Source organism: Macrotis lagotis, chromosome 1 (genome assembly GCF_037893015.1).
Source record: "Macrotis lagotis isolate mMagLag1 chromosome 1, bilby.v1.9.chrom.fasta, whole genome shotgun sequence".
NCBI classification, from domain to species: Eukaryota; Metazoa; Chordata; class Mammalia; order Peramelemorphia; family Peramelidae; genus Macrotis; species Macrotis lagotis.
The window spans coordinates 507,066,704-507,091,733 of NC_133658.1; the positions used below are offsets into that span (position 1 = coordinate 507,066,704).

The 25,030-nt window shown below is 36.3% G+C and overlaps 1 protein-coding gene across 1 annotated transcript in view; it reads right to left on the bottom strand.

Annotated features, from left to right (window-relative positions):
* Positions 1 to 1,599: 1,599 nt before the first annotated feature.
* IFNGR2 (interferon gamma receptor 2) overlaps positions 1,600 to 25,030 on the bottom strand; it is a 44,906-nt gene continuing 21,475 nt past the window's right edge. The window contains exons 3-8 of the mRNA XM_074210471.1: positions 21,387 to 21,519; positions 14,744 to 14,937; positions 12,325 to 12,458; positions 9,255 to 9,411; positions 8,514 to 8,668; positions 1,600 to 3,149 (exon numbers count right to left, since the gene is read on the bottom strand). Of these exons, the coding sequence (XP_074066572.1) occupies positions 2,973 to 3,149; positions 8,514 to 8,668; positions 9,255 to 9,411; positions 12,325 to 12,458; positions 14,744 to 14,937; positions 21,387 to 21,519 (950 nt within the window). The 3' untranslated portion in view covers positions 1,600 to 2,972. The remainder of the gene's footprint in view (positions 3,150 to 8,513; positions 8,669 to 9,254; positions 9,412 to 12,324; positions 12,459 to 14,743; positions 14,938 to 21,386; positions 21,520 to 25,030) is intronic.

Genomic DNA, 25,030 nt, shown 5'->3' on the forward strand with positions numbered 1-25,030 from the left:
AAATTCATGTAAGTTTTCTATACATTTGAGAAATGAGATCTTTATCAGAAACTCTGGCTGTAAAAATTTCCTCCTAGCTTTCTGCTTCCTAACTTTGGTTGCATTGGTTGTTTGTGTCAAACTTTAATATAATCAAAATGATCCATTTTGCATTTTACAATGGTCTCTATCTCTTTGTTATAAATTATTCTATTCTCCATAGATGAACAGGTAAACTATTCCTTTTTTTTTTTTGGCTTTTACAAGCAATGGAGTTATGCGAGTTGCCCAAGGTCATATAGCTAAATAAGTATTAAGTGTCTGAGGGCAGATTTGAACTCAGATCCTTCTGACTCCAGGGCTGGTGCTCTATCCATTGCAATACCTGTCCTGAAACTATAAATCATATACCCATTTTGATGTGAGATGTTGATCTATGCCTAGTTTGTGCTATGTTTTCCCCATCAGTTTTGATCAAATAGTGAGTCTTATTCTAGGAGTTGGTCTTTAGGTTTATCAAATAGCAGATTACTAAAGTCATTTATTATATGGTGTCTTGTATACCTAACCAATTCCACTGATCCAACACTTTATTTCTTAGTCAGTACCAAATAGTTTGATGATTACTGCTGTATAGTTTTAGATCTGGTATGGCTGGGTCACCTTCCTTTACATTTTTTTCCATTAATTTTCTTGATGTTCTTGACCTTTTGTTCTTCCAGATGAAATTTGTTACTTTTTCTAGATCTATAAAATATTTTTTGGTAGTTTTGATTGGTATGGCACTGAATGATAAATTAATTTAGGTAGAATTATCTTTTTATTATCTTAGCCCAGTCAATTCATGAGCAATTGATATTTTTTCAGTTTTTATATCTGACTTTGCATGAAAAGTGTTTTGTTGATGTGTGCATGTATTTCCTGGATCTGTCTTTGCAGATAGACTCCCAAATATTAAATAGTGCTTACAGTTATTTTAAATTAAATTTCAATTGCAAAGAGTATTGGTTTTGTTTCTTCTGCCTATTTTAATTTCTTTTATTCTTATTGCTAATGCTACTATTTCTAGCACAATATTGAGTAATAGTTCACCCCTGATCATATTGGGAAGGCTTCTAGTCTTATGTCTCATGCCCAAGATCAAGATTGCTTTTTTTTTATTCAGTTGAAGCATCATTTATTCTCTCCAGCCTTTTTACCTTTACTTTGTGTTTTTTTTTTGCTTTAAATGTTCTTTATCTGCTTTCACTTTATGGAAGAGTTCATCCATTCACATTCAGTTATGATTGCTGTGTTTCCCTCCATCTTATTTTTTCACCCATTTATACTCTTCTTTCTCCTTTCATTGTTTCGTCCCCCCTTACCAATGTTTTTTTTTTCTCACATCTTTGTCTTGGATTTAATGGGGCAGCTAGGTGGCACTGTGGATAGAGCATTGGTCTTGAAGTCAGAAGGAAGTGAGTTCAAAAGCAGTCTCAGACACTCGGCACTTTCTAACAGTATGACCTTGGGCAAGTCACTTAACCCTGACTGCCTCACATCCAGGGTCATCTTCAGTCGTCTTGATTCATATCTGGTCACTGGACCCAGGTTGACTCTGGAGGAGAAAGTGACAGCTGGTTACTTAGCACAGACCCCTCATTGAAATCCAATTCACATGCTTGTTATGGCATCACCTGCTGGTATCATGTCTTCAGAACAAAGGACAAAACAACAAATGTAATTCTTACGTAAGTTATCCTATGGGTCTAAACCTGATTTCAGCTACCAAGAGTCTGGTACTTTTTTTTTTTTTGCAAGGCAAATGGGGTGAAGTGGCTTGCCCAAGGCCACACAGCTAGGTAATTATTAAGTGTCGGATTTGAACTCTAGTCCTCCTGACTCCAGAGCTGGTGCTCTATCCACTGTGCCACCTAGCTGCCCCTGAGTCTGGTACTTTCAAATTGGTTAATGTTTACTAATATTCAGTTCAAAAGCCATTTTTAATCAAGAGGCCTGAGCATATCAGCAAATCAGCAAGTATAATTTTAGAAGCCACTTTACTTTGATGATTAGGAAAGATTTGTAAAAAAAAAAGAATGGAATGAAAATCTTGCTCCTTCTGTTAAAAAGTATTATTTGAAGGCTAAATGAAATTCATCCATATTGTCATAATGCATTACTAATTTTTATAGTGCTCATCTACATATACATCCTAGACAGTGTTGTGGAACTCATATAAAGTGCAAATTCATCACCCGAAAACTCCTGATTTCAGGGAACCAATCCATAAACTTAATAGATACCAGAGAGAAAACTTCATCATGTTTGTATATAAACCGAGAAATAAAGCAGAAGAAAAAGTTGAAACTTCAAGAAAACATGGAAAAACTTAAATTGAAATATTAAAAAAATACCTTTTTCACAGAATGTATTAAAAAATTTAATCATCTTATTTTTAAAAATTTGTAATTAACAAATATTTACAAAAATTAAATGAAAACATTTTCTTAGAACTGGAATATGGCCAAGACCAGTATTTAACTTACAATTTCATTGAAGTACCAGCCAAGGAAGTTTAGAGGTAGGAAACACCTGAAAGTTCCTATAGTTCAACTTCATTTTACAGATGAAGGAAATGAGGCAGGGAGAGGTGAAGAGACTTGCTGATGGCCACCCAGTGAAAACAGTGGTGCAACTGGAAAATAAAAATCCAGCTCCTAGACTGCAGTTCTTTCCATTATTCTTAGGTTGTCTCTCAATTAAGGTATTGTAGGTGTGTACATGTTTTAAGAGATACTTTTAGTGTTGTTTTGGGGGGTACATTAAGAAGTGTTTTTCCCCCCTAGGCCAGGAAGATAGCTTATAATTGAGCTCGCCAGGCCAGTAATGTGCATTTAAAAAGGAAAATAAAACTCATCCTAAGTCCTTAAATATGGCATCTGTGGTAGACAGAAATATGGGAAAATGTCCTCTTGTAAAGTTTAGACAGTAATCTTTACAGTTTATTGGCTCTAGGTCATGTTTGCATGTGACTGGTTATCCATACAAATGTTGCTTAAATTACTGCTGAAGACACCATGATTGTCTTCTGTGCAGGAAACAATAGATAAGGAAACCCAGCAATCCTCTTCCACTAAGTTGTTCTTGTCCAGTGCCTCTAAAATAGGTTCATTGGGATCCCTTAAATACTAGAAACAAGAAGAAACAAGGTCAAGTTAGTACATCAGACCCAAAGAAATTGGCTGTTTTTGTGAGGCAAGTCCTTAGTGCTTTAATGCTATGCATCACCATCTGCAGCCCCCAAACAAATATACTCACACTATATTATAAAAAAGATTTATCAGTGTAAGTTACAAAATACTCTTCCACAAATCTATTTACAAAGTCCAGAGGATCACAGAAGGTTCCTAAAAAGTCTTCTAGTTCAAACTGGCCATTTTATAGACAAGGAAGCATGAGTTGATAAGAGCTAGGAGTTAATTCCAAATCCAATGTTGGCAGTGTGCTATACCATATAGTCTAGTGATTTACTTGGCAAGTACCTTTCCAAAGGGGAATGTATAAAAAGGGTAATGACTAACTTGAAGTTAATCATCAACATGGGGAGTTTCCAACCCATCTCTGAAAAATCAATATATGAATACTATTTTAAAAAGTTTTTTCTGCCTGTAGTTTTTTTGAGTATTAACTTACCAAATGATTTATTTCATCCACAAAAACTTGCACATCTACTCATAACTGATAAGCAGTAAGATTAGTCAGAATATTTTAGCTTTTTAACATGAATCATTCTCTCCTCTTAATGGGTTGCTCTTAAGTTCTCTTAGTCAACTAGTATTCTGGAGTTAACAAAACTTGGCTACACAATGCATCCCATAATGCCTAGTTGCTACTGTATTGTATCCCTGCTCAAAATGTATACAAGATAAGTTGGTTATTTACAACTTTATCTTTTACTACAAATGCCAGCCCTTCTCTGAGAATGTTTCCAAAGTGGCATTACTTTTTAGAGATTTTAAACAGGAATACATATTTATACAGATATATTTGTAAATTATATTTCCATATATAAAATATTCCATAATAAAAAATATTCTCCAATATTAGAATCCTAGCAAGGTCTTCTCTCTGAACTTCACACTCCTGGCTACAGTAGGTGAACATTCAAATATAGACTACCAACAGAAGAGTTGTAAACTGTTCAGTGTGAATACCCCAAGGAGCATACTTCAACAGCATTTCCTTTGGTGTTGGAAAAATTCATTTAGAAGATTATGGATACTTCCTTTAGGAAATTTTGTTTTCCATTTAAAGGCATAATTTTCCACAATGATGGGAAGATATATCCCTTTTTCCAAAGTTGTGATTATGTTCACCAACTCAGAAGTACATTTTTATAGTACTCAGTTCTCAGAAATAACAAATGTCTGCATTCTAAGCAGTTACAAGATAAACTTTCCAATCACTATCCTAGAATTTCTGAGAACTAGAAAACTGATTATGCATTAGAGATATGCACTGAAATATGAATTAAAGATAGGGACATTTATTTGTTGAATACAAGAAAGGTTTGTGAACCATTTTTGTAGGTACTAATAATACCTGATTTTGTCTTTCAATCCTTGACTAGGTGAAATCTAAATTGTCTAAATTGTCTACATGGCACAGATAAAATTGGTGGCTAAGTATCTTTGAAGTTATCACAGTTTGTGGTCTTGCAGCCCCCCCCCCCACTAGTCTGTTGAGGAGATACTCTCTTTTTCTCTAGATAACTTGAGATTAGAGACTACTGTGTTGATGTTAATGGAGACCTAACTTGAGACACAGAACTGAAAATGAATATGCAGGATACATTTTAAAATTTAATCTGCATTATTAACATTTTTTCTATCACTCAGTACAGACAACCAACAGAAAGATAAATCAAACTGATTTGTAGTATTTTTCTTTTTTTGGGGGGGATGTCATTTTCCCAGAGACTACCTGGTAGCCCTATATTATTTTTCAATTTCTTCAATAAAAATTTAACAACTGGCTTTCATGATCTGGTCTAAGAGGGTTCCATATATCCTTGTGAGTGTCCCATCTCAACCTCTGCCTTCAGGAGAACTCATCTCACCTCAAAGAATATATTATAATAAACCCTTAAGAGGATATATTAAGTTATATGCATGTAGTCTCTTTCTTTCTTCCCAGGTATTAAATTGACAAAATTACTCATTTAGAGGGGAAAAGTTGTGAATTAATATGAAGAGGAGAATTTGGCCAATTTCATTCTTTTTCTTTTTTTTGTTTTTATGCAAGGCAATGGGGTTAAGTGACATGCCTAAGGTCACACAGCTAGGTAATTATTAAGTGTCTGAGTCCAAATTTGGATTCAGGTCCTCCTGACTCCACTGCACTACCTAGCTGTCCCGTGACCAATTTCATTCTTGAGTTATTTGCTACAATCCCCTAAAGGAATCCCTGACTCACCTGGTAAAAGGAGTGGCATTATTTTAAAAGTGCCAAACAGTTTACTGGCTGAAAAGCAGATATGAAGAAATTATATATCTTGGGAGAAATGCCCATCTAACTAGATCATTGAGATCATCTGAACATTTCTACTACAATGCTTATTTTGAACTTATTTGGTCAATTTGCTGAATGAATATACTTTTTTGTTAGATGGCATTTCTTTCCTTCACTGCAGAGATTTTAGTAATTAGTGATCACAGCTTTCTGTGTTGCTATTCAACAATTCAAAAGATAATGCTGGATGTGCAGGGTAGGCTTGGACATTTCTGCTGCTTCTGATACTTATCAGCTCAGTAACCTTGGGCACTTCACTTAAGATATTTAAACTTCAGTTTTCTACAAAATACAGGGGGTTGGACTCAATAGCCTATAAGGTCTCATTCAGTTCTAAATGAATAATCCTTTAAGAACAATAAACCTTAGACTATGTGTATAATCTATAAACACACAGTTCCAGCTACAGTTCTCTTGTTATATGTTTGTGTGTAAATACATTTATACACGTCTTCATTTTTTCCTCCCTTTCTTTAGAACTGTCTTCTATTAGATGTCTAACTCTCATCCTCTTACCATTTTTTAGCACACCAGGAAACATGACTTCTCCCTTGCCCCATGAGAGATTGCATCCTTATACATACTCTTTTATATTGAATGCATGTTTTTCCTTGTCCTGATATAATGGGCCACCAAGAGGAGGAAGCTGCTTGCTTATTTGCTCTTCACTGTCATTTCCTAGCTCTTCTCTTTTCAGGTTAATTTTGCCTATATTATTACCCTCTCCACTGGCTTGTCATAATTATCATTAAGACCCAAGTCATTCTCCCTCCTTTCTCTAGGAATTCAGCACTCCCTTCAATAAACATGCTAATGTCCCTTCAAATACCCAAATTCACCACCTCTTCAACTGCCATGACCTGTTCCTTTAATTTACTAGAGCCACACACAAGGCCCTTGATCCTGATCAACTTCTTCTATGAGGAAACCTCTGAAATTTTTCTAGGATCACAACTTTTTTTATCTCATCCTGTTCCTCTCTCCTTTTTTTTTTTTAAAGTTTTTGCAAGGCAATGGGGTTAAGTGGCTTGCCCAAGGCCACACAGCTAGGTAATTATTATGTGTCTGAGGCTGGATTTGAACTCAGGTCCTCCTGACTCCAGGGTCGGTGCTCTATCCACTGCGCCACCTAGCAGCCCCCACTGTTCCTCACTCCTAAGCTAATTCAGTCATTCTACCTCTTCATTAGCCAGATCCTGTTTTTTTTTTAAGACGGTTAAGTGGTTTGCCCAAGGCCACATGGCTAGGTAATTAAGTGTCTGAGACCGAATTTGAACTCAGGTACTCCCTGACTCCAAGGCCAGTGCTCTATCCACTGCACTACCTAGCCGCCCCTAGATCCTGTTCTTATTGCAATGTTCTGCCTTCCTGGTTTTCATTCTGCAGCTGACCTGTCCAACTACATTTCCTATTGAAGCTCCTTCCTCTCTTGTCCTACTCACCACTCATGCCTTGCCAAAATCCAACTCTAAAACATCGCCTATTTGAGAGCTTTGTCTTATTGGATGAAGTTACAACTGTCCTAACTGCATATATCTTGTTTGTACATAGTGGTTTACTTATTGTCTCCCCATTAGACTGTGGACTCCTTTTTTTTGGATCCAGTCACAGTGGCTGGTTCTTACTACTCACTTAATAATTATTAGTTTGAGGGCAGCTAGATGGCGCAGTGGATAGAGCATCGGCCCTGGAGTCAGGAGGACCTGAGTTCAAATATGAACTCAGACATTTAATAATAACATATTTGTGTGACTTTGGGAAAGTCACTTAACTCCATTGTCTTGCAAAAATTAAAAAAAATAATTATTAGTTGACTAATTAGTTGAGTGCTCTAGGGCAGGGGTGGGGGTCTTCTGTTAGAGGCCTTTTGGATATTTAATGAACAATGAACAAACACTGAAGAAATTTAAATATGCTATGGAAACCTCAAGGAATACAACTCCATTCAACAATAAAGGCAGCTAGATAGCCCAGTGGATTCTGTCCTGAGTCTGGAGTAAGGAAGAGTGGCCTCATTAAGCTGGGAGACCCTGGGAAAGTCATTTAATTTATGTTTGCCTCTGTTTCCTCAAGTATAAACAGTACCTCCCTCAAGATACTATTTGTTAGGGGCAGCTAGGTGGTACAGTGGATAGAGCACCACACCCAGAGTCAGGAGAACTTGAGTTCAAATCCAGCCCTAAATACTTGAAAACTACTAGCTGTCACTAAACCCCACTGCCCCATAAAACAACAACAAAACAACCAAAAGTTGATATTTGTTAAGTGTTTAATCGTGAGTCTGGTCCAGAGTAAGTACTACATAAATGCTAGATATCATCATCATCATCATCAAGTATAAATACAGGAATAATTAGTAACAAGATAGGCCCCACAATTCAGAAAAATCTTACTTCTTTAAGACTGGACCTCATATATACAAGTGAAGTTTAAATTCCTTTCAGATGTAAAATAATGAAGCCTAGTGACCTTAGGCCTTGGAGGAGGGAGTTATCTGCCTGCTTTTTTGGCCCACAAGATACTTTCCTTGATATGAAGCAATAATGTAAGACAGAAAAGGAAGGAATTTAGATCAGAAGAAAGAGGGTAAAAGAGATGGAGAACAGGTTATTATCTTGGGATATATTTTAGGTACCTATTTTTAAAAGTTTTTCCTAAATGCCAACTATTTCTCTAAAGGTAAATTGAATCTTGTTTTTCTAAATCAACCAGTTCATCATTTCCTACACCATAGTGGTAACATTTCTTTTGGGGACTTAATCATAAAGGGATGCTAGCCCTAGATCCATGTGGAGTGGCACTACATTAAAAATCACTAATTTCTTCTCTCCAGCTTCCCTATTTTCTCACTCTGACCCAGGATCTAAATTTCTTCCTTTTCTGCCATATGCCATTTTTCAGACCACTGCTCTAGACAGAAAAAGCTGCAGATAATTAACTAGTTTCTTTTTCTTCTTCCTGTTTTGAATTTGTGTACATACCTCTTTTATCTGGGATGGGATTCCCGGAGAATGAAAATAATTCTTTATTAGACGTTGGAAATATGGTACCAGAATGTAATAAATCAGGACCAGAAGAATCAATGTGGTAATTACCGAAAGGATTATTATAATGTTCTGTTGAAGCTTAGCTGAAGCTGCAAAAATCATAAAGCATAAAAAAATCTATTATGACTGAGAGCATGAGTTAAATATTTGTAAAAACCCTTTATTCAAATATTAGCTTAAAAATCTATCCAGTATGCACTTTCAAATAAAACAAAAACACAAAAACACACAGTCTTCTAACACTGTTATTAAAGAGTTCTTACCTTTGTCTACAATTTCTGAGCTTGTGGTATGATGCTATAATTCAAACACTAGTACATGGGTTTTTTTTTTTGGCAAAGCAATGGGGTTAAGTGACTTGTCCAAGGTCATACAGCTAGGTAATTATTAAGTGTCTGAATCCAGATTTGAACTCAGGTCCTCCTGACTCCAGGGGCAGTGCTATATCCACTGCACCACCTAGCTGCCCTACATGTTTTTCACTTCTGCAATATTATGTTCTATTCTTACAGCTGTCCTTCCCTCAAAAATGGAAAGAAATATCCCTTATCTCCACCACACGCAAAACTTGAAATTCCCATATTTTATGCTGATAAAGGATTTCCAGTCTATCTTAAATTGTATGCTACTTGAAAAGGATAAAAAGAAAATACATACACTCATAAATGTACATACCCTTAGCTGAGGTTTTATGACAAAATACGTTACTTAATTGTCCTCGACGTCCCTTCCCTTCAAAGAACAATTCTGCTTGCACTTGGAAGCAGTATTCACTTGCGACTTTTAAGTCATTCAATTGAATGGATTGGCAAATGAAAGGGCCCAACTCAACCTATTGGACAAACATCACAAACAAATTATTGGAATCTCTCATGCTTTTGCTTATGTCAGAGGAAGAAACTACCATTTTTCATTCTTTAGAGTATTTTCTCAACTTCAATATTTATATGCCAAAGAAAGCAAAAATGGTAAGTTTTTATTTAAAAATAAATACAGAAGAAAGGAGAAGGAAGTGTATAAGCAGTCACAGACAAGCAGGAGAATTTTGTTATTATCAAGTTAAAAACAAAGTTAATAGAAGTTTATTTTCACAACAATCCTCTCTTGTATAGTGAAATATTTGCTTTTGTTTATGTCTGTTAAGTTCAAAATAAAAAAGAATTGTATGGAAAATTATTTCAGTGTATTAAATAAAATTTGAATGTTTCAATTGTTAAAATATTATGAACATTCGAATTTTGAGGTCTTTCCCCATTTGTCTGAAAACTTGGAAATTTGAACACAAATATATATATATTTAAAATCAAGAGCTCTGATTTTTAGAATAGATTTTTTATATTTTTTTATATCACTTAAATTTCATTTTATATCTTTTCTTCTCCCAGAGGGCCATCCTATAATAACTTTTTTTTTTTTAGGTTTTTGCAAGGCAAATGGGGTTAAGTGGCTTGCCCAAGGCCACACAGCTAGGTAATTATTAAGTGTCTAAGGCCACATTTGAACTCAGGTACTCAGGTGCTCTATCCACTGTGCCACTATAGCATCATTTTTTAAAAAAATTTATTTATTTTGAATTTTACAGTTTTCTCCCTAATCTCGATTCCCTCCCACCCCCCACAGAAAGCAGTCTGTTAGTCTTTACATTGTTTCCATGGTATACATTGAGCTAAGTTGAATGTGATGACAGATCATATCCTTAAGGAAAAAAAATAAAGTATAAGAGATAGTAAAATTACATAATAGGAGATCTCAAACATACTATAAAATAGTAATCACTAACATACAAGTGTACTGGTTAGGAAATGGAGAGATCAATTAATGAAACGATCAATGAAATGATAGTGGTAGAGCTTTTAACTTGGAATATTGTATTTTAGAAGGTAAAGAATATAGTTTTTACAGTCCTGAATAACTTATTCAGTTAAACTCTGTATAATCCTAATGGGGGGGGAATGAATTTTAAATGAAACAGAAAACCTTCAAGCCTTCCTGATGAAAAGAATTGAGTTGTAGAACAATTCTGAAGATCAAACTGAGGAATTCAGAGAAACATTTAAAAGGTAACACAAAATAACAACCAAAAGGGACTCAACAAGGTTAAATTGCTTAGATGGGGAAATAACATGTGTCCCCACTGAACTCTATAATCATCAGAGGTCACAGAACGAGTGTAATTAGAAGGCCTGGGAGAGGAAACATGTCATGAAAATTTTAAGAGAAGAATGGAAAGAAGGTAAGACAAATATATGAGATAGGGAAGGGAAAGGAAGGCTAGGGAAAATTACCTCACATTATGAAGGTGCACAAGTAGATATCTAATCAAACTAAAAGGAAAAGGAAAGTGGCCTACACTTGAACTTTACTATCATATGAACTAGCCAGTGAAAGGCACAGAGTTGGGTACATCCCACTCAAGGAGAAAATAGAGAAGAGAGAAGCAGGGATTATGGGGAAGGTGGATTAAGAGAAGTCTTAAGCAAAACAAACTCTAAAGATGTTAAAAAATATTTATAACTTCTTGAAATGTCAAAGAATGGAAATCTGAGACGATGGGCCTACATAAAATGATGAATAGCTGATCAAGTTGTGTTTTATAAATGTGAGGAATGCTATTGCACTATACAGAATATAGAACACTATATAGAAATGATGCAGAAATAGATTTTTAGGAAATTCTGGGAAGACTTATATGAACTGATACAGAGTGAAGTGAACAAAATATGGAGTAGAATTTGTACTGTAACAATATAGCAAACAGAAAAAAACTTTGAAAGAGTTAGGAATTCTGATCAGTTTAATCATCAACCACAATTCTAGATTACTAATGAAATTCCTCTCCCTTTAGAGGAAAGAATTATATATATATATATATATATATATATATATATATGTAGAGAGAAAGAGAGAGAGAGAAAGAGAGAGAGAGATACAATGTACAAATTTGTTTTCTTTGACTATACATGTTTGTAACAGAGATTTTGTTTTTCTTTCATTCTCAAGATGAGTGCTGAAAAAGGAGGAGGAGAGGGAGAGAAGGGAGATTTTTGCAGATTAAAAAAATATAATTTAACGCAAAAGTATTTTGAAGGGATACATTTCTCCTCCTCCCACTTTTAAATGTAAGCATGCCATTATCACTTAATCCCTGTTGTTCTCTTTGGATTTCTTGATAATAATTTGATTTGCAGCTCTTTATAATCTATTTGCCAGAATGTATGTGTGTGAGAGCTGGGATTCTTGACAATGGTTATGATGACATAATCACTATAATCAAAAGTTGATAAAAAATGGAAATTCCATGCCAATGCAGACAAATGTTTACATTGTTTCCATGGTATACATTGGTTTGCTAACACCAGTAATTCAAGTGGGCCTTATCCATTGTTATATGGGCTTGAAAAATCATATAGCCATGTTCTTTAAAACAGAATCCACCAGTTTTCCACTAATTCTGACAGAAATTTCATTTGTTGCTTAAATTACATGGATTTTTTAAAATGTTAGAATAAAACAACCATTAAGATCATCTCTAATATCAAACCAGTAACAGCAAATTAGTAAAAAGGCAACTTTAACTGATAACAATAATGAAGATCATTTTGCCTTAGTTGCTCATCACAAAGTATATGACTGATAGCAACAAATATCACTTGCTGAGAATAAGGTTAAGAATATATATTTTGCTTCTTAATTGAGTAAAAAATGAAAGAGAAAAAACCAAGAAAATAAGAAAATTTACTCTTGCCTTTTTCCCCCCATCTTTCTCCCAGTAATAGACATAACATTGAAATTCTTCTTTGAAGGGAGGCTGGAAGCTGATTATAAGAGAGCCATTAAGTGCGGGCCTTACAATAACATCTAAAGGAGGTCCAATTGTTGCTGAAAATGAAAGAATAAATCAAATTTAAAAATTAACAAGAGAAAACATGATTTTTAAGAACTTTAAACATATCTGTCTCTACATTTTAGTGTAACAAGGAAAAATAAAAAAGCTAAACTATAGAGAGGCTAATAGCCAACATTTGTAGACCACATGATAGTTATAAGGACTTGCTAGTCTCATAGCAACTATTCACATCTAGCCTTTACTTATAATCTTGTAATTTAGTCATTCAGACATGTGAGTCTTTGTGACAAAATAAACGAAGAAGCATATATTAAGAATTTACTATGTTTCGGGTACTCTATTACCTTACATAGAGGTTGTGGACAAAATCTATTGAAAACTACAAAGGATGACATTAATGTGAGGTAAAGGTTGGCCAAGGCTGAGAAGGTTGCCTGGTTTGCCAAAAATAAGTTATTGTTTTCCTCAATGTGTGAATCTGTAATTATGACATTGTTGCCTCTAAACCTAACTGAATTCACAAGAGAAACACCTCTATGAAGATAACACACAAGGTCTTTTTTTTTTAAGGTTTTTTTTTTTTCCAAGGCAAATGGGGTTAAGTGGCTTGCCCAAGGCCACACAGCTAGGTAATTATTAAGTGTCTGAGACCGGATTTGAACCCAGGTACTCCTGATTCCAGGGCCGGTGCTTTATCCACTACGACACCTAGCCGCCCCTACACAAGGTCTTTTGAAAGCCAGAATTTGCCCTCCATTTTCCAAATTCCTAATAGTGTAGGTTAATGCTGTCACTGGCAAGAAAACTATTTTGTTATACTTGTCCATAGATACCTGAGTTTAGAGTGGTCTAGGTGGAGGCTGAATGGTTTTGAGACTCTACTAGTCTCTCCTTGTAGAAGTTAGACCCTAACAGTTTTAACTAGCTGTTAAATCCACTGGGATTAACCTTAGTTCCCTACTATTAATGAAATTCCGTCTTCTTAGATGAGTTGGTCACACAAGACTTAGTTTGTTATTAGAATGATACTCAAACTATATTCTACCATGTTTCCAAAATAGTAGAAACTACCTGTTTCCAAAATAATAGAAACTACCAGACTTATTCTCAGCTGGTCTAGATTTTGAAAGTGATCACAAAGTATTTTTAGTTGGTTGTTATTGTTTGTCCTGTGTTTTTAAAGAGGATCATGACATCAGGAAGGTGATTCTATGACTTGCTAGTGAATTGGATTTAAATGAGAGAAGGCTGTGCAAAGCCTTCACTATCTCCTCCAGAGTCATCTGGCAATATATAGATCAGGATGATTGCAGATGGCCCTGGATGCAGTGGGAGACCTTGGCTTTTTTAAGTTAAAGTCTTTCCCAGGTCTCAAACTGAGGGCAATATCCATTCAGTGATTAAGCTAAATAAAAAATGAGGCAAAGAATGGCCTCTTTTTTTTTTGCAAGGCAATGGGGTTAAGTGACTTGCCCAAGGTTACACAGCTAGGTAATTAATTAAGTGTCTGAGGCCAAATTTGAACTCAGGTCCTCTTGACTCCAGGGCCAGTGCTCTATCCACTGCACCACCTAGCTGCCTCAAATGGCCTCTTTTTTTAAAAAAAAATATTTATTTATTTTTCCCTGGTTACATATAAAAGCAATATTTAACATGCATTTTTTAAAACTGCCCCCCCCCGAGAAAGCAAGCAATTTGATGTAGGTTATAAATGTGTAGTTGTACAAAACATTTTAATGGGGTGACCTAGCTGTGTGGCCTTGGGCAAGCCACTTAACCCCATTGCCTAGCAAAAACCTAAAAAAAAAAAATTCATAATAGTCATGGTGTGAAAGAAAATAGACCCCCTTTCCTCCCTTAAAAAAAAAGGAACCTCAAAAAAAATAAAGTAAAAAGAAATTATGTTTCAATCCATCAACTCTCTCTCTGGGGATGGATAGCATTCTTTATCATAAGTCCTTCGGATTGGTCTTTGGTCACAGTATTACTGAAAAAAAAGGGAAGTCATTTACAGCTGATCATCCTACAACATTGTTGTTACTTTGTACACAGTACATTTCATTTTTCATCAGCTCATGTAAGTCTGCAGCTTTTTCTAACAGCTCTTATAGAAGAATTGCAAGGAATGACCTTTTTTTTAAGTCCAAAAAATAATAATAATCTGGGTGGAGATGGATACTTACTCTTACAAAAGTTGAAATGAATATAAAAGAAAGAATATGGAAATAGAAAAACAGAAAACTTGGAAACTGAGAAATAATTTTTCTTATCTAATTACCAAAACAAAGAGGAAAAAATAATATTAAAATGTTCTTACCACTTTGCAAATGCCGAAACTGAGGAACCGATGCCCAGTCAGAAACGAGCTCTCCTAGCTCAGCTTTAACACGTAAAAGAACATTGAAATAATATGGAAAACACCCAGGACTTCTGGCTGCTGTGAAGTTACATATTGGTTCTGCAATTCTGGTACAATTAACACAATGCACCTTGCTCCAATTGTTACTGAGGCTATTAGGGGGGAAAAGCATTTTCACATCAATGCTTTTATTGGTATCTTTTGTTTTTAAATTTATTTTTCTAATTTATTTCTAAATTTATCTTTCCCCACTTCCCTACCCAATGGTGTTCCTTTTAAAACATTTTAAAAAGATAAAAAGTTTAGCAAAACTAGTCAACACATCAACATTCTATATATTCTGTCTCATTTCTTTTAACATTCATTGCTATGGTCATATTTATTGTTTTTCCAATCTGCTTTCTTCTCTCTGAATCAATTTTTATATCTTCCAGTGCCTTCTCAGGGATGATTTCAAATCCTTTAACACATTATCCAAAGAATTGGTATTTTATTGGGGGGACTTATGACAAACTGTTCAAGCTCCAGTACTGGGGAAAAATATGGAGAGAGAGAGAGAATGTGTGTGTGTATGTGTGTATCTATATTTATATTTCATGGCACAGTGACCTTTTAGAGGCATGCTTTGGAAATACATTCCTATCACCCTCCTAGTAGCAAAGTGGATACATGCTAGGCCTGGAGTCAGGAAGATCTGAGATTAAATTCCCACCTTACTAGCTGTGTGACCTTCAGCAGGTCACTTAACCATTGTCTACCTCAGTTCCCTCAACTATAAAATGGAGATAATAATAGCAGGAGAAACCAAGAAACAAAAGAACAAAGTCAAAAATATACAAAAAGAAGATATATATTTTTCAAAATATTAAAAAAAGATACCACCAAAAACAAATGGACCTGGAAAATGAGTCAAATATAGATAACTTAAAACTCAGTAGACTGCCCCCAAACCACAACCAAACCAAAACAATGGCTAGATTAATTCAAGAAATTATAAAAGAAAGTTTGCTAGGCCTTTTAGAACTAAGGACCAAATTGAAGAACAAAAAATTCTCCTGAAAGAAACTTCAGACTAAAAATACCAAGGAATATTAAATTCAAAATTCAGGGCTTGTAGAAAGAAAGAATACTGCAAGCAGCTAGGAAATAAAAATCTGAGTACCAATAATCAGTCAAGATCACATAAAACAATAGTAACTATTTTAAGAAAGAAAACTGAGGAATATGATATTACAAAAGTAAAAATATAGTTTTTCAGTTGTGTCTGACCATGACTTCATTTAGTGTTTTCTTGGCAAAGATACTAGAGTGGTTTGTCATTTCCTTCTCCAGCTCAATTTTACAGGTCAGGAAACTGAGCAAATCGGGTTTGGTGACTCACTAGTCAGTGTCTGAGGCCAGATTTGAACTCAGGAAAGAGATTCCAAGCCTGGCATGTTATCCTTTACACCACATAGCAGACTATAGTACTGTCTCTTAGAATACTAAATTCTACAGGATTACTACTTATTATTTAATGAGATTTGAGACTGATCTCTTTCAAGTTTCATTGAGTTCCTATATACAAAATTGGATTTGGTCATCAAGTCTTGGTTTGCCTTTCCTACCTTGTGTGATCTCTTAGTCTGCTTTTATGTCTGTTTCTTTCTTTTTTATAACTTAAACTAGACTAATAGAAATTTTCCTCAGGGAAAAAATATCTTTTTCTAGAGAAGGAGGCCAAAAATGGCATGCAACACTGCATTTACCACATGACACTAATTTCATTATGCATACTCTCTTCTAGATAAGAATTATTACTATTATTGATAATGTTGATAGTTTTGTTGCTGTTAATAATGATGATGGTAGCAGTGTTAACTGAAGTTACTGGTCTTTTACAAACTTTATTTCATTTGAACCTTATAAAAATCTGGTGAGACAAGAATGACGAAACTGAATCTTAAAGAGGTTAAATAATTTCTTATTTTACACAGTGTTGCTTCCAAGATTTGAATTCAGAATTTCCTAACTCCAAGTCTATTATTCTCTCCATTATGTAACTTTTCCATGTCTAATGTTTATGGAAATGTTATAAAAAGCACTGGTCCCAGTTTCTTGGTGAATTGATTTTTCCATGGAATTATTCATATATTTCCTTTCTTCTCCATCAATTTCATGGAGATTCAATTATTTTTAGTTAGTTCTTGGTGTAAAAAGCTTTTTTAAAAATAATTTTCTTTTCAAAATTAGAAACTTAACAATTAGCAACAAAAGTTTGCTAGGCCTTTTAGAACCAAGGATCAAAGTAAAGAACGAAAAATTCATTAATACCAAGCATTTGTATAGCATTTTAAAGACTTCCAAAGAATGTAGCAAATAGATGAGATTTTTATGAGAAAATACATCTAGAAACAGAGGAACTCTGCATGTGCTATCAGGCCAGTGAAGCAAAGCTTGGTTTGGATGTACTGCCATTCCTCTCATTTCTTTCTTTTTGTTCTTTTTTCGAAGATATAGCTTTCTGAGGAGAGGTGGAATATATCTGGGAGTGAAGAAGGCAGGTAGGTGCCATAAAAGATAAAGAGGGACTTTTAGAAAGAGTTTTGTTTTTTTTTTTTGCAAGGCAAGGTGGCTTGCCCAAGGCCACACAGCTAGGTAATTATTAAGTGTCTGAGGCTGGATTTGAACTCAGGTACTCCTGACTCCAGGGCTGGTGCTCTATCTACTGTGCCACCTAGCTGCCCCTCTTAAAAATATTTTTAAAAGAACTCTTATAGGTGAAGAACAGTGACCAGCCAAGGAAAAGAAGTTCTAGAATTCTCCTTCCTATGCTTACCACTCCATACAAATTCAAATCCAGCTTTAGACAATTATAAGAATGTAGCCCTGGGCAAGTCACTTGGCAACTGTCAATTCTCCTCATCTATAAATGGATCATAAGAGCACACCCCCTCCCAGGGTTGTTGTGAGGATCAAATGAGATCAAATTTATAAAGCAATTAGCATAGTGTCTGGAACATAGGCTTTTTTTCTCCCCCACTTCTTTTTTAAAATTTATTTACATATTACTAAAATAGTCTTGTAAGAGTAAACATCATCTCCCCTCCCTCCACAAAAAGAAAAAACCTCATGAGAAATAAAGTGAAAAAGAGAAAAAAAAATGTGCTTCAATCTGTGTTCCAATACCATCCACTCTGTCTCTGGGGTGGATCACACTCTTCATCATTAACTCCATCAGAGAAGTTACTCAGAGAAGTTACTTCCATATCTTTTCACATATTTTTGCTGTTCCTGATTGTAATTCCCTCCATCCATTTCTCCTCACTACTATTTAATATATTTTCTCTCTTTTCACTCTGTCCCTCTTCCAGTGTGCTGTGGGACAACCCAGTGGCACAGTGGACAGAGCAGTGGCCCTGGGGCCAACATGCAACAAGCCTACATTCCCCTCCAGAGACCCAGCAACCACCCAGAACTGTGGTCCCAATCCCATCACCTTGCAAAAAGTAAAAAAGAAAATGTGTTATATCTGACTATCCTCTCCCTTGATCTACACTTTCCTCTATCCCCTACATCCCCTTTCCCTTCTCTCATCTCCTTTCTCTCCTTTTTATTCTCGATTTCTATGCCCTATTAAGTATATATTATTTCCTTTCTGAGCCATTTCTGATGAGAATGAAGGCTCCCTCATTCTCCCTTACCTTCCCCCGCCTTCTATACCATTGCAAAAGCTATTTCTTGACTCTTACATGAAATATCTTAGTCTACTCTACCTCTCCTTTCCTTTCTCCTAGTACATTTCCTTTTCACCCATTGACTCCATTTAAAAAATATGTTATACCTTCATATTCAGCTCCCTCCTGTGCTTTGTCTATATAAGCACCTTCTAACTGCTCTAATAAATGAGAAGGTCCATATGAGTATTATCAGTATCATCGTCCCATGCAGGAATACATGCAGTTCATCATCATTAAATCCCTCATAATTAGCCCTTCCCGTCCACCCTCTCTATGCTTTACCTGAGTCCTGTACTTAAAGATCAAAATTTCTGTTCAGCTTTGGCTGCTTCAACAGGAACATTTAAGTACCACTGTTTCATTGAAAATCCATCTTTTCCCCCTGGAAGAGGATGTTCGATTTTGCTGGGTAGTTGATTCTCGTTTGCATTCCAAACTCTTTTGCCTTCCAGAATATTATATTCCAAGCCCTATGAGCCCTTAATGTAGATGCTGCTAAGTCCTTTGTGATCCTGACTATGGCTCCATGATATTTAAATTATTTTGTTCTGGCTGTTTGTAGTATTTTCTCTTTGACTTGAGAGTTCTGGAACTTGGCTATAATATTCCTGGGGGTTATTTTTTTTTGGATCTCTTTCTGTAGGAGATTGGTAGATTCTCTCAATTTCTATTTCGCCCTCTGCTTTTAGGATATCAGGGAAATTTTCCTGTAGAAATTCTTTGAAAATGAAGTGAAGGTTCTTTTTTGGATCATGAATTTCAGGTAGCCCAATAATTTTTAAATTGTCTCTTCTGGTTCTGTTTTCCAGATCCATTGTTTTTTCAGTGAGATATTTCATGTTCTTCTAGTTTTTCATTCTTTTGATATTGTTTTAGTGTCTTGATTCCTTGCAAAGTCATTGACTTCCTTTAGCGCCATTCTGCATTTGAAGGAATTGTTTTCTTCAGAGAGCTTTCTTATCTCCTTTTCCATCTGGTCAATTCTGCTTTTTAAGCTATTTTTCTCCTCATTAATTTTTTGAACTGTTTTTTTCTATTTGACCTAGTTTTTAGTATGTTGTTTCCTTCAGCATTTTTTTTAATCTCCTTGACTAAAATGTTGACTTGGTTTCCATGTTTTTCCTGCATCTCCCTTATTTCTCTTCCCAATTTTTCCTCTACCTCCCTTACTTGATTTTCAAAATCTTTTCTGAGCTCTGAAATAGCCTGAGACCAACTTCTACATTTCTTGGAAGATTTAGATGCAGAAGCTGGAACTTTCATCTTCTCAGTATGTATATTGGTCCTCCAGGGGATGAAAGTAATTGTCCATGGTCAGGTTCCTTTTTATTCTGTTTACTCATTTCCCCATCCTGTGCCCTGGTTTTGGGGTGCTTCCTGAGCTTTTGAGTATTATTGGGAGACCCCCCACAAGGACCTCAATTCCTTCAAGGTCTTATGAGAGGCTCTGACTGCTCTCCTGGACTGTGCTTTGGTCTGTGGATGACCACAAGTATATCCCTCTGCCCTGGAGCTGTGAGGAGGCTCCCTGATCCACTATGGTAGTATGGAGGCCCAGACTGTGACCAGGGTCTGAATATAGACAAAGCACAAGAGTCCTGTCCCAGGGCTAGAGGAGAGATCTCAACAGTCTCCCCCACCCTCTTACCTTCTATGGCCTGAGCGCTCTGGAAGCAGCTGCTGAGTGACTCTCTGCTGGGTGGCTCTGTGGGCTTGCTTCTGTTTCTTGGGATCTGGGCTGCACTGATGGCCATGGCCATGCTGAAGAGGGCCATGCTGGCCTGGGCTTTGTGCTCACTCTAGCAGAAATTTCCCTGCTGATCTTCCAAGTTGTGCTTGGTGTTCCCTGGGTTGCAGGTCAGGAAACTGCTTCTGCTGCTGGAAGCCAGTACTCCCTGGGACTCAGGTGCCCAGGCACCCAGTGGGCTATTCCTGGAAGAATGGAGTTTCTTCACTCTGGCATAGTAGAGCTTTCCCAAGATCTTCCAGGTTACCCTAGGCTGGAGAATTGCCTCATTGGATCTTTCTGTGAGTGCTGTCTCTCAAAAATTTAATTAGAGCCATAACTTTAAGATTTTTAGAATATTTTGGAGAGATTCTAGGAAAGGCTGTTCTCATGCTACATCTTGGCTCCACCTCCATAGCAGGCTTTTGATAAATATTTGTTTCTTTTCCCTTCTCTATTTTTGACAATGCCCTGAGATCTGTAAACTTTTTCCTACTATTTTTTTGCTGATGAAACAAACTGAATATTGAAATCTCTCCCCCACCAAAGCCTTTATCTATTCATTGAAGACCAAAGACCAAGAGAAAACATACTTTTATGGTGACAAAAGAAGGAATTAAGTTTTTGATAAGAATATTCTGATGATGAGGGTTATTTAGACTCTCTTAAAAAAAGCGCTGTTGGAGGGAAGAATTGAATTTCACTCTTTAGAGTGAAAAATTAATAGTGTTAAGTTTTAGAACAAGTGTTGTAGATGGTATTTTTGTTCAGTCTTTTTTTTTTTTTTTTGTAAGGCAATGGTGTAAGTGGCTTGCCCAAGGCCACACAGCTAGGTAATTATTATGTGTCTGAGGCTGGATTTGAACTCAGGTACTCCTGACTCCAGGGCTGGTGCTCTATCCACTGTGCCACCTAGCTGCTTCTGTTCAGTCTTTTTCAGTTGCATTTGACTCTTCATAACCTTTTGGAGTTATCAAAAGAAACTAGCAAATATGAGAAAACTGAAGGAAAAAGGATTAAGTGACTTGCCCAGGGTCACCTGGCTAGTAAGTGTCTGAGGCCACATTTTAACTCAAAAAAAAGGAGCAATGCTGGTACTGACTCTTTATTCACTGTGCCCCTAAGCCACCCCAAAGAGAGTAGGTGGTATACTTACTATTTATATTCCACACTGTAGAGCACTGGACCTGTAAGATTGCTTATGGGAACAGGATCCCAAATTAGAACTTGTTCTAAATTATAGAGGTGAATTCTTGGGTTCTGTGGAGCTGGTAGATGAGTAAGTAATTCTTTAAAAGAGAGAAAGATTAGCAGGTTACTAAAACTATTATTTGCATTCATTTCATACACAGCACCAAACATCATCACTTGTTCTATTTCTTTCTTTTTTTAAAATTTATTTATTTTGAATTTTACAATTTTCCCCCTAATCTTGATTCCCTCCCACCCCCCACAGAGGGCAGTTGTTTCCATGGTATACATTGATCTAAATTGAATGTGATGAGAGAGGAATCATATCCTTAAGGAAAAAAAAATAAAAGAGATAGCAAAATTACATAACAAGATAAGGGTTTTTGAAAAATTAAAGGTAACAGTCTTTGATCTTTGTTCAAACTCCACAATTCTTTCTCTGGATACAGATGGTATTCTCCATCACAGATATCCCAAAATTGTGCCTGATTGTTGCACTGATAGGATGAACAAGTCCATTAAGGCTGATCATCACCCCTTGCTGTTAGGGTGTACAATGTTCTTTTGTTCTGCTCATCTCACTCAGCACAAGTTCATGCAAATTCTTCCAGGTTTCCCTGAATTCCCATCCCTCCTGATTTCTAATAGAATAGTGTTCCATCACATACATATACCACAGTTTATTAAGTCATTCCCCAATTGATGAACATTCACTCAATTTCTAATTCTTTGCCACCACAAGCAGGACTGCTATGAATATTTTTGTACAAGTGATGTTTTTACCCTTTTTCATAATCTCTTTAGGTATAGACCCAGTGGTGGTATTGCTGGTTCAAAGGGCATGCTCATTTTTTTTTTTTTTAGGTTTTTGCAAGGCAAATGGGGTTAAGTGGCTTGCCCAAGGCCACACAGCTAGGTAATTATTAAGTGTCTGAGGTCGGATTTGAACTCAGGTACTCCTGGCTCCAGGGCCAGTGCTTTATCCACTGCGCCACTTAGCAGCCCCGAGTATGCTCACTTTTAAGGCCCTTTGGGTATAATTCCAAATTGCTCTCCAGAAAGGTTGGATGAGTTCACAGTTCCACCAATAATGTATTAGTGTCCCATATTTCCCACATCCCTTCCATCATTGATCATTGTCCTTTCTGGTCATATTGGCCAGTCTGAGAGGTGTGAGGTGGTACATCAGAGATGCTTTAATTTGCATTTCCCTAATAAGAAAGGATTTAGAGCAATTTTTCATATGACTATGGATCGCTTTGATTATTTCTTTCTTAATGAGTGGTCTTTGGCAATCTATCAATTGATTAACAGACATTATTGAAGTGCCAGTCACTAGAAAACCAAGATAAGGTTTCTAAGATATAATTCAAAAGGTGACATATGCTTTAAGTGGTTTTTTCATATTGAAATGATGGGCTGCAGGAAACCATCTAGATTCTCTCTCTTGAGATTCAATTTATTCTCCATTGAGGGGTGCAGCTTTGGAAAACAGCTTTTTTCCTATAGAACGCTAAATGCCCAAAAGATTTAGTAGGTTCCATATAAAGAAAAATTTCTTCCATCAACATATCCAGTTAAGTCAACAAGATGTTATTGTTAAGTATTTGCCAAACACTCTACTATAAAATTCAGTTATAGATAAACAAATCAAAATCAAAAATCCACAGTCCGTGTCCTTAAGGAATTTAGACATTCCAAGGTGGCAAGTAAGAGTTGATCTGAAATGAAACAGGCCTTGAAGATACTGCCTGAGCTCCCATTCATTAACAGCATCCTTGTTGTTGTTGAGGTTTGCCCTCTGTTCTTTCTTTTTTTCTGCAATGGAGTTAAGCGGCTTGCCCAAGGTGACACAGCTAGGTAATTATAAAGTGGCTGACACAGGATTTGAAATCAAGTCCTCCTGATTTCAGGGCTGGTGCTCTATCTACTGTGCCGCCTAGCTGCCCCTTGCCCTCTGTTGTTGAAGAATACCAAGTCATCAGAAAGGTGCCATGACAAGCAAGTGAATAACCAGTCTCACTTTCACCTCCGGAACTATCTGGGTTTAGTGGTTAGATATGGATCAGAACAACTGGAGATGATCCTGGATGCAGTGGGAAACCCTGGTCTTTTTAAGCTAAGGTCCTTCCCAGGTCTCAGTGTAAGGTAATGCCCATTCAGTCATTAAGGCTAGGTAAGAAATGAGGCAAAGAAAGGCCTTGTTTTCCTAGTCCCCACAAAAACAATCAATCTCGGAGGGGAAGACTCTCTCAGACCTACTGTGGATCAATCAATGAGAGCCATATTTGAGTTTAAGGCATGGTCCTTAAGAAAAAAATCTAGCAAGATTCCTTGTAAAGTTTTAGACATCTAAATCCATATTACTTTGAGCAAAGCATTCTCAGGTAAGAGTACACAGAGGGAGAGGAAGGAGGAAGAAGGGAAGGGAAGAAGGTAGGAAGGAATGAGAAACAAAGGAAGGAAGGAAGGAAGGAAGGAAGGAAGGAAGGAAGGAAGGAAGAAAATAGAATGGAAGGAGCTGCACTGCTCAACTGGAACTGACCTTGAGTTCCCAGTGGGGCAGCTGGTACTACTTATAGATCGCTGTTTGTCCTTCATTCTGGAGGACCATGACAAAAGGAAGATGATGTCATGACTTGCAAGTGAATGGGATTTAAGAAGGGAAAGGCTGCACAAAATCACCAGCCTCACTTTCTCCTCCAGAGTCCCTTATGGTCTCCCTGAAGAGCCAGGATAACCAGTATGGGAAACAAAAGGGGCTTCATGATGAAAAAAGGATTTATGTTGGATTGGACTCTGAGATTCTTTCTAGCTGCAACATTATATGGCACTAAAAATGATTTTGAATTGAATCTGTTATTACCTGAATGTATGGAAGCATTCCCTTTTCTTCATTTGATTCTAGGACTCCTCCCTCTGATTTGAACTCCTTCCTAAACCTCCATAAAAGGAGGGTACTGAGGCCATCTCTTCATATCTCAGCAGGCTGAATTCCTCCTGACTTCTCTTCATCATTCCCCTCTTGCATAACAGAACTACTCCCTGGCCTTATTTAACTGGACTCTATAAATCCTGATGTGAGGATTTAGATGGAATACATTATCCACCCATATTTGAATGTAAATAGTTTACCTTTATCATTGTTTATTCATTTGTACCTTTTCATGTTTCTCTTCACTAGTGTCTTTGAACCTCAAAGTTTCTACACAACTCTGGTCTTTTCATCAGGAATACCCATCAGTCCAATCTTTGATTAAAGATCTATTTCTTCCCTTGTAGCACCATCCCTATATCCTTACAAAGGATATATTGTTCTTTTGGAGTAGTGACTTAAATCCTTTGTGATCCTGACTGTGGTTCTTCAGTACTTGAATTTTTTCTTTTTGGCTACATAATGTTTATTTTCCCTGGAAACTCTAGATTTTGGTTATGACATTCCTGGGAATTTTTATAAGGTAGTTTTTTTCAAGAGGTAACCCGTGGATTCTTTCTATTTCCACTTTGCCCTCTGATGCTAAGAAATCCAGGCAGTTTTCTTAATTTTTTGCTCATGGTCCAATGATTCTTAAATTTTTCTTATCCTCAATCTATTTTCCAAGCCAGTTG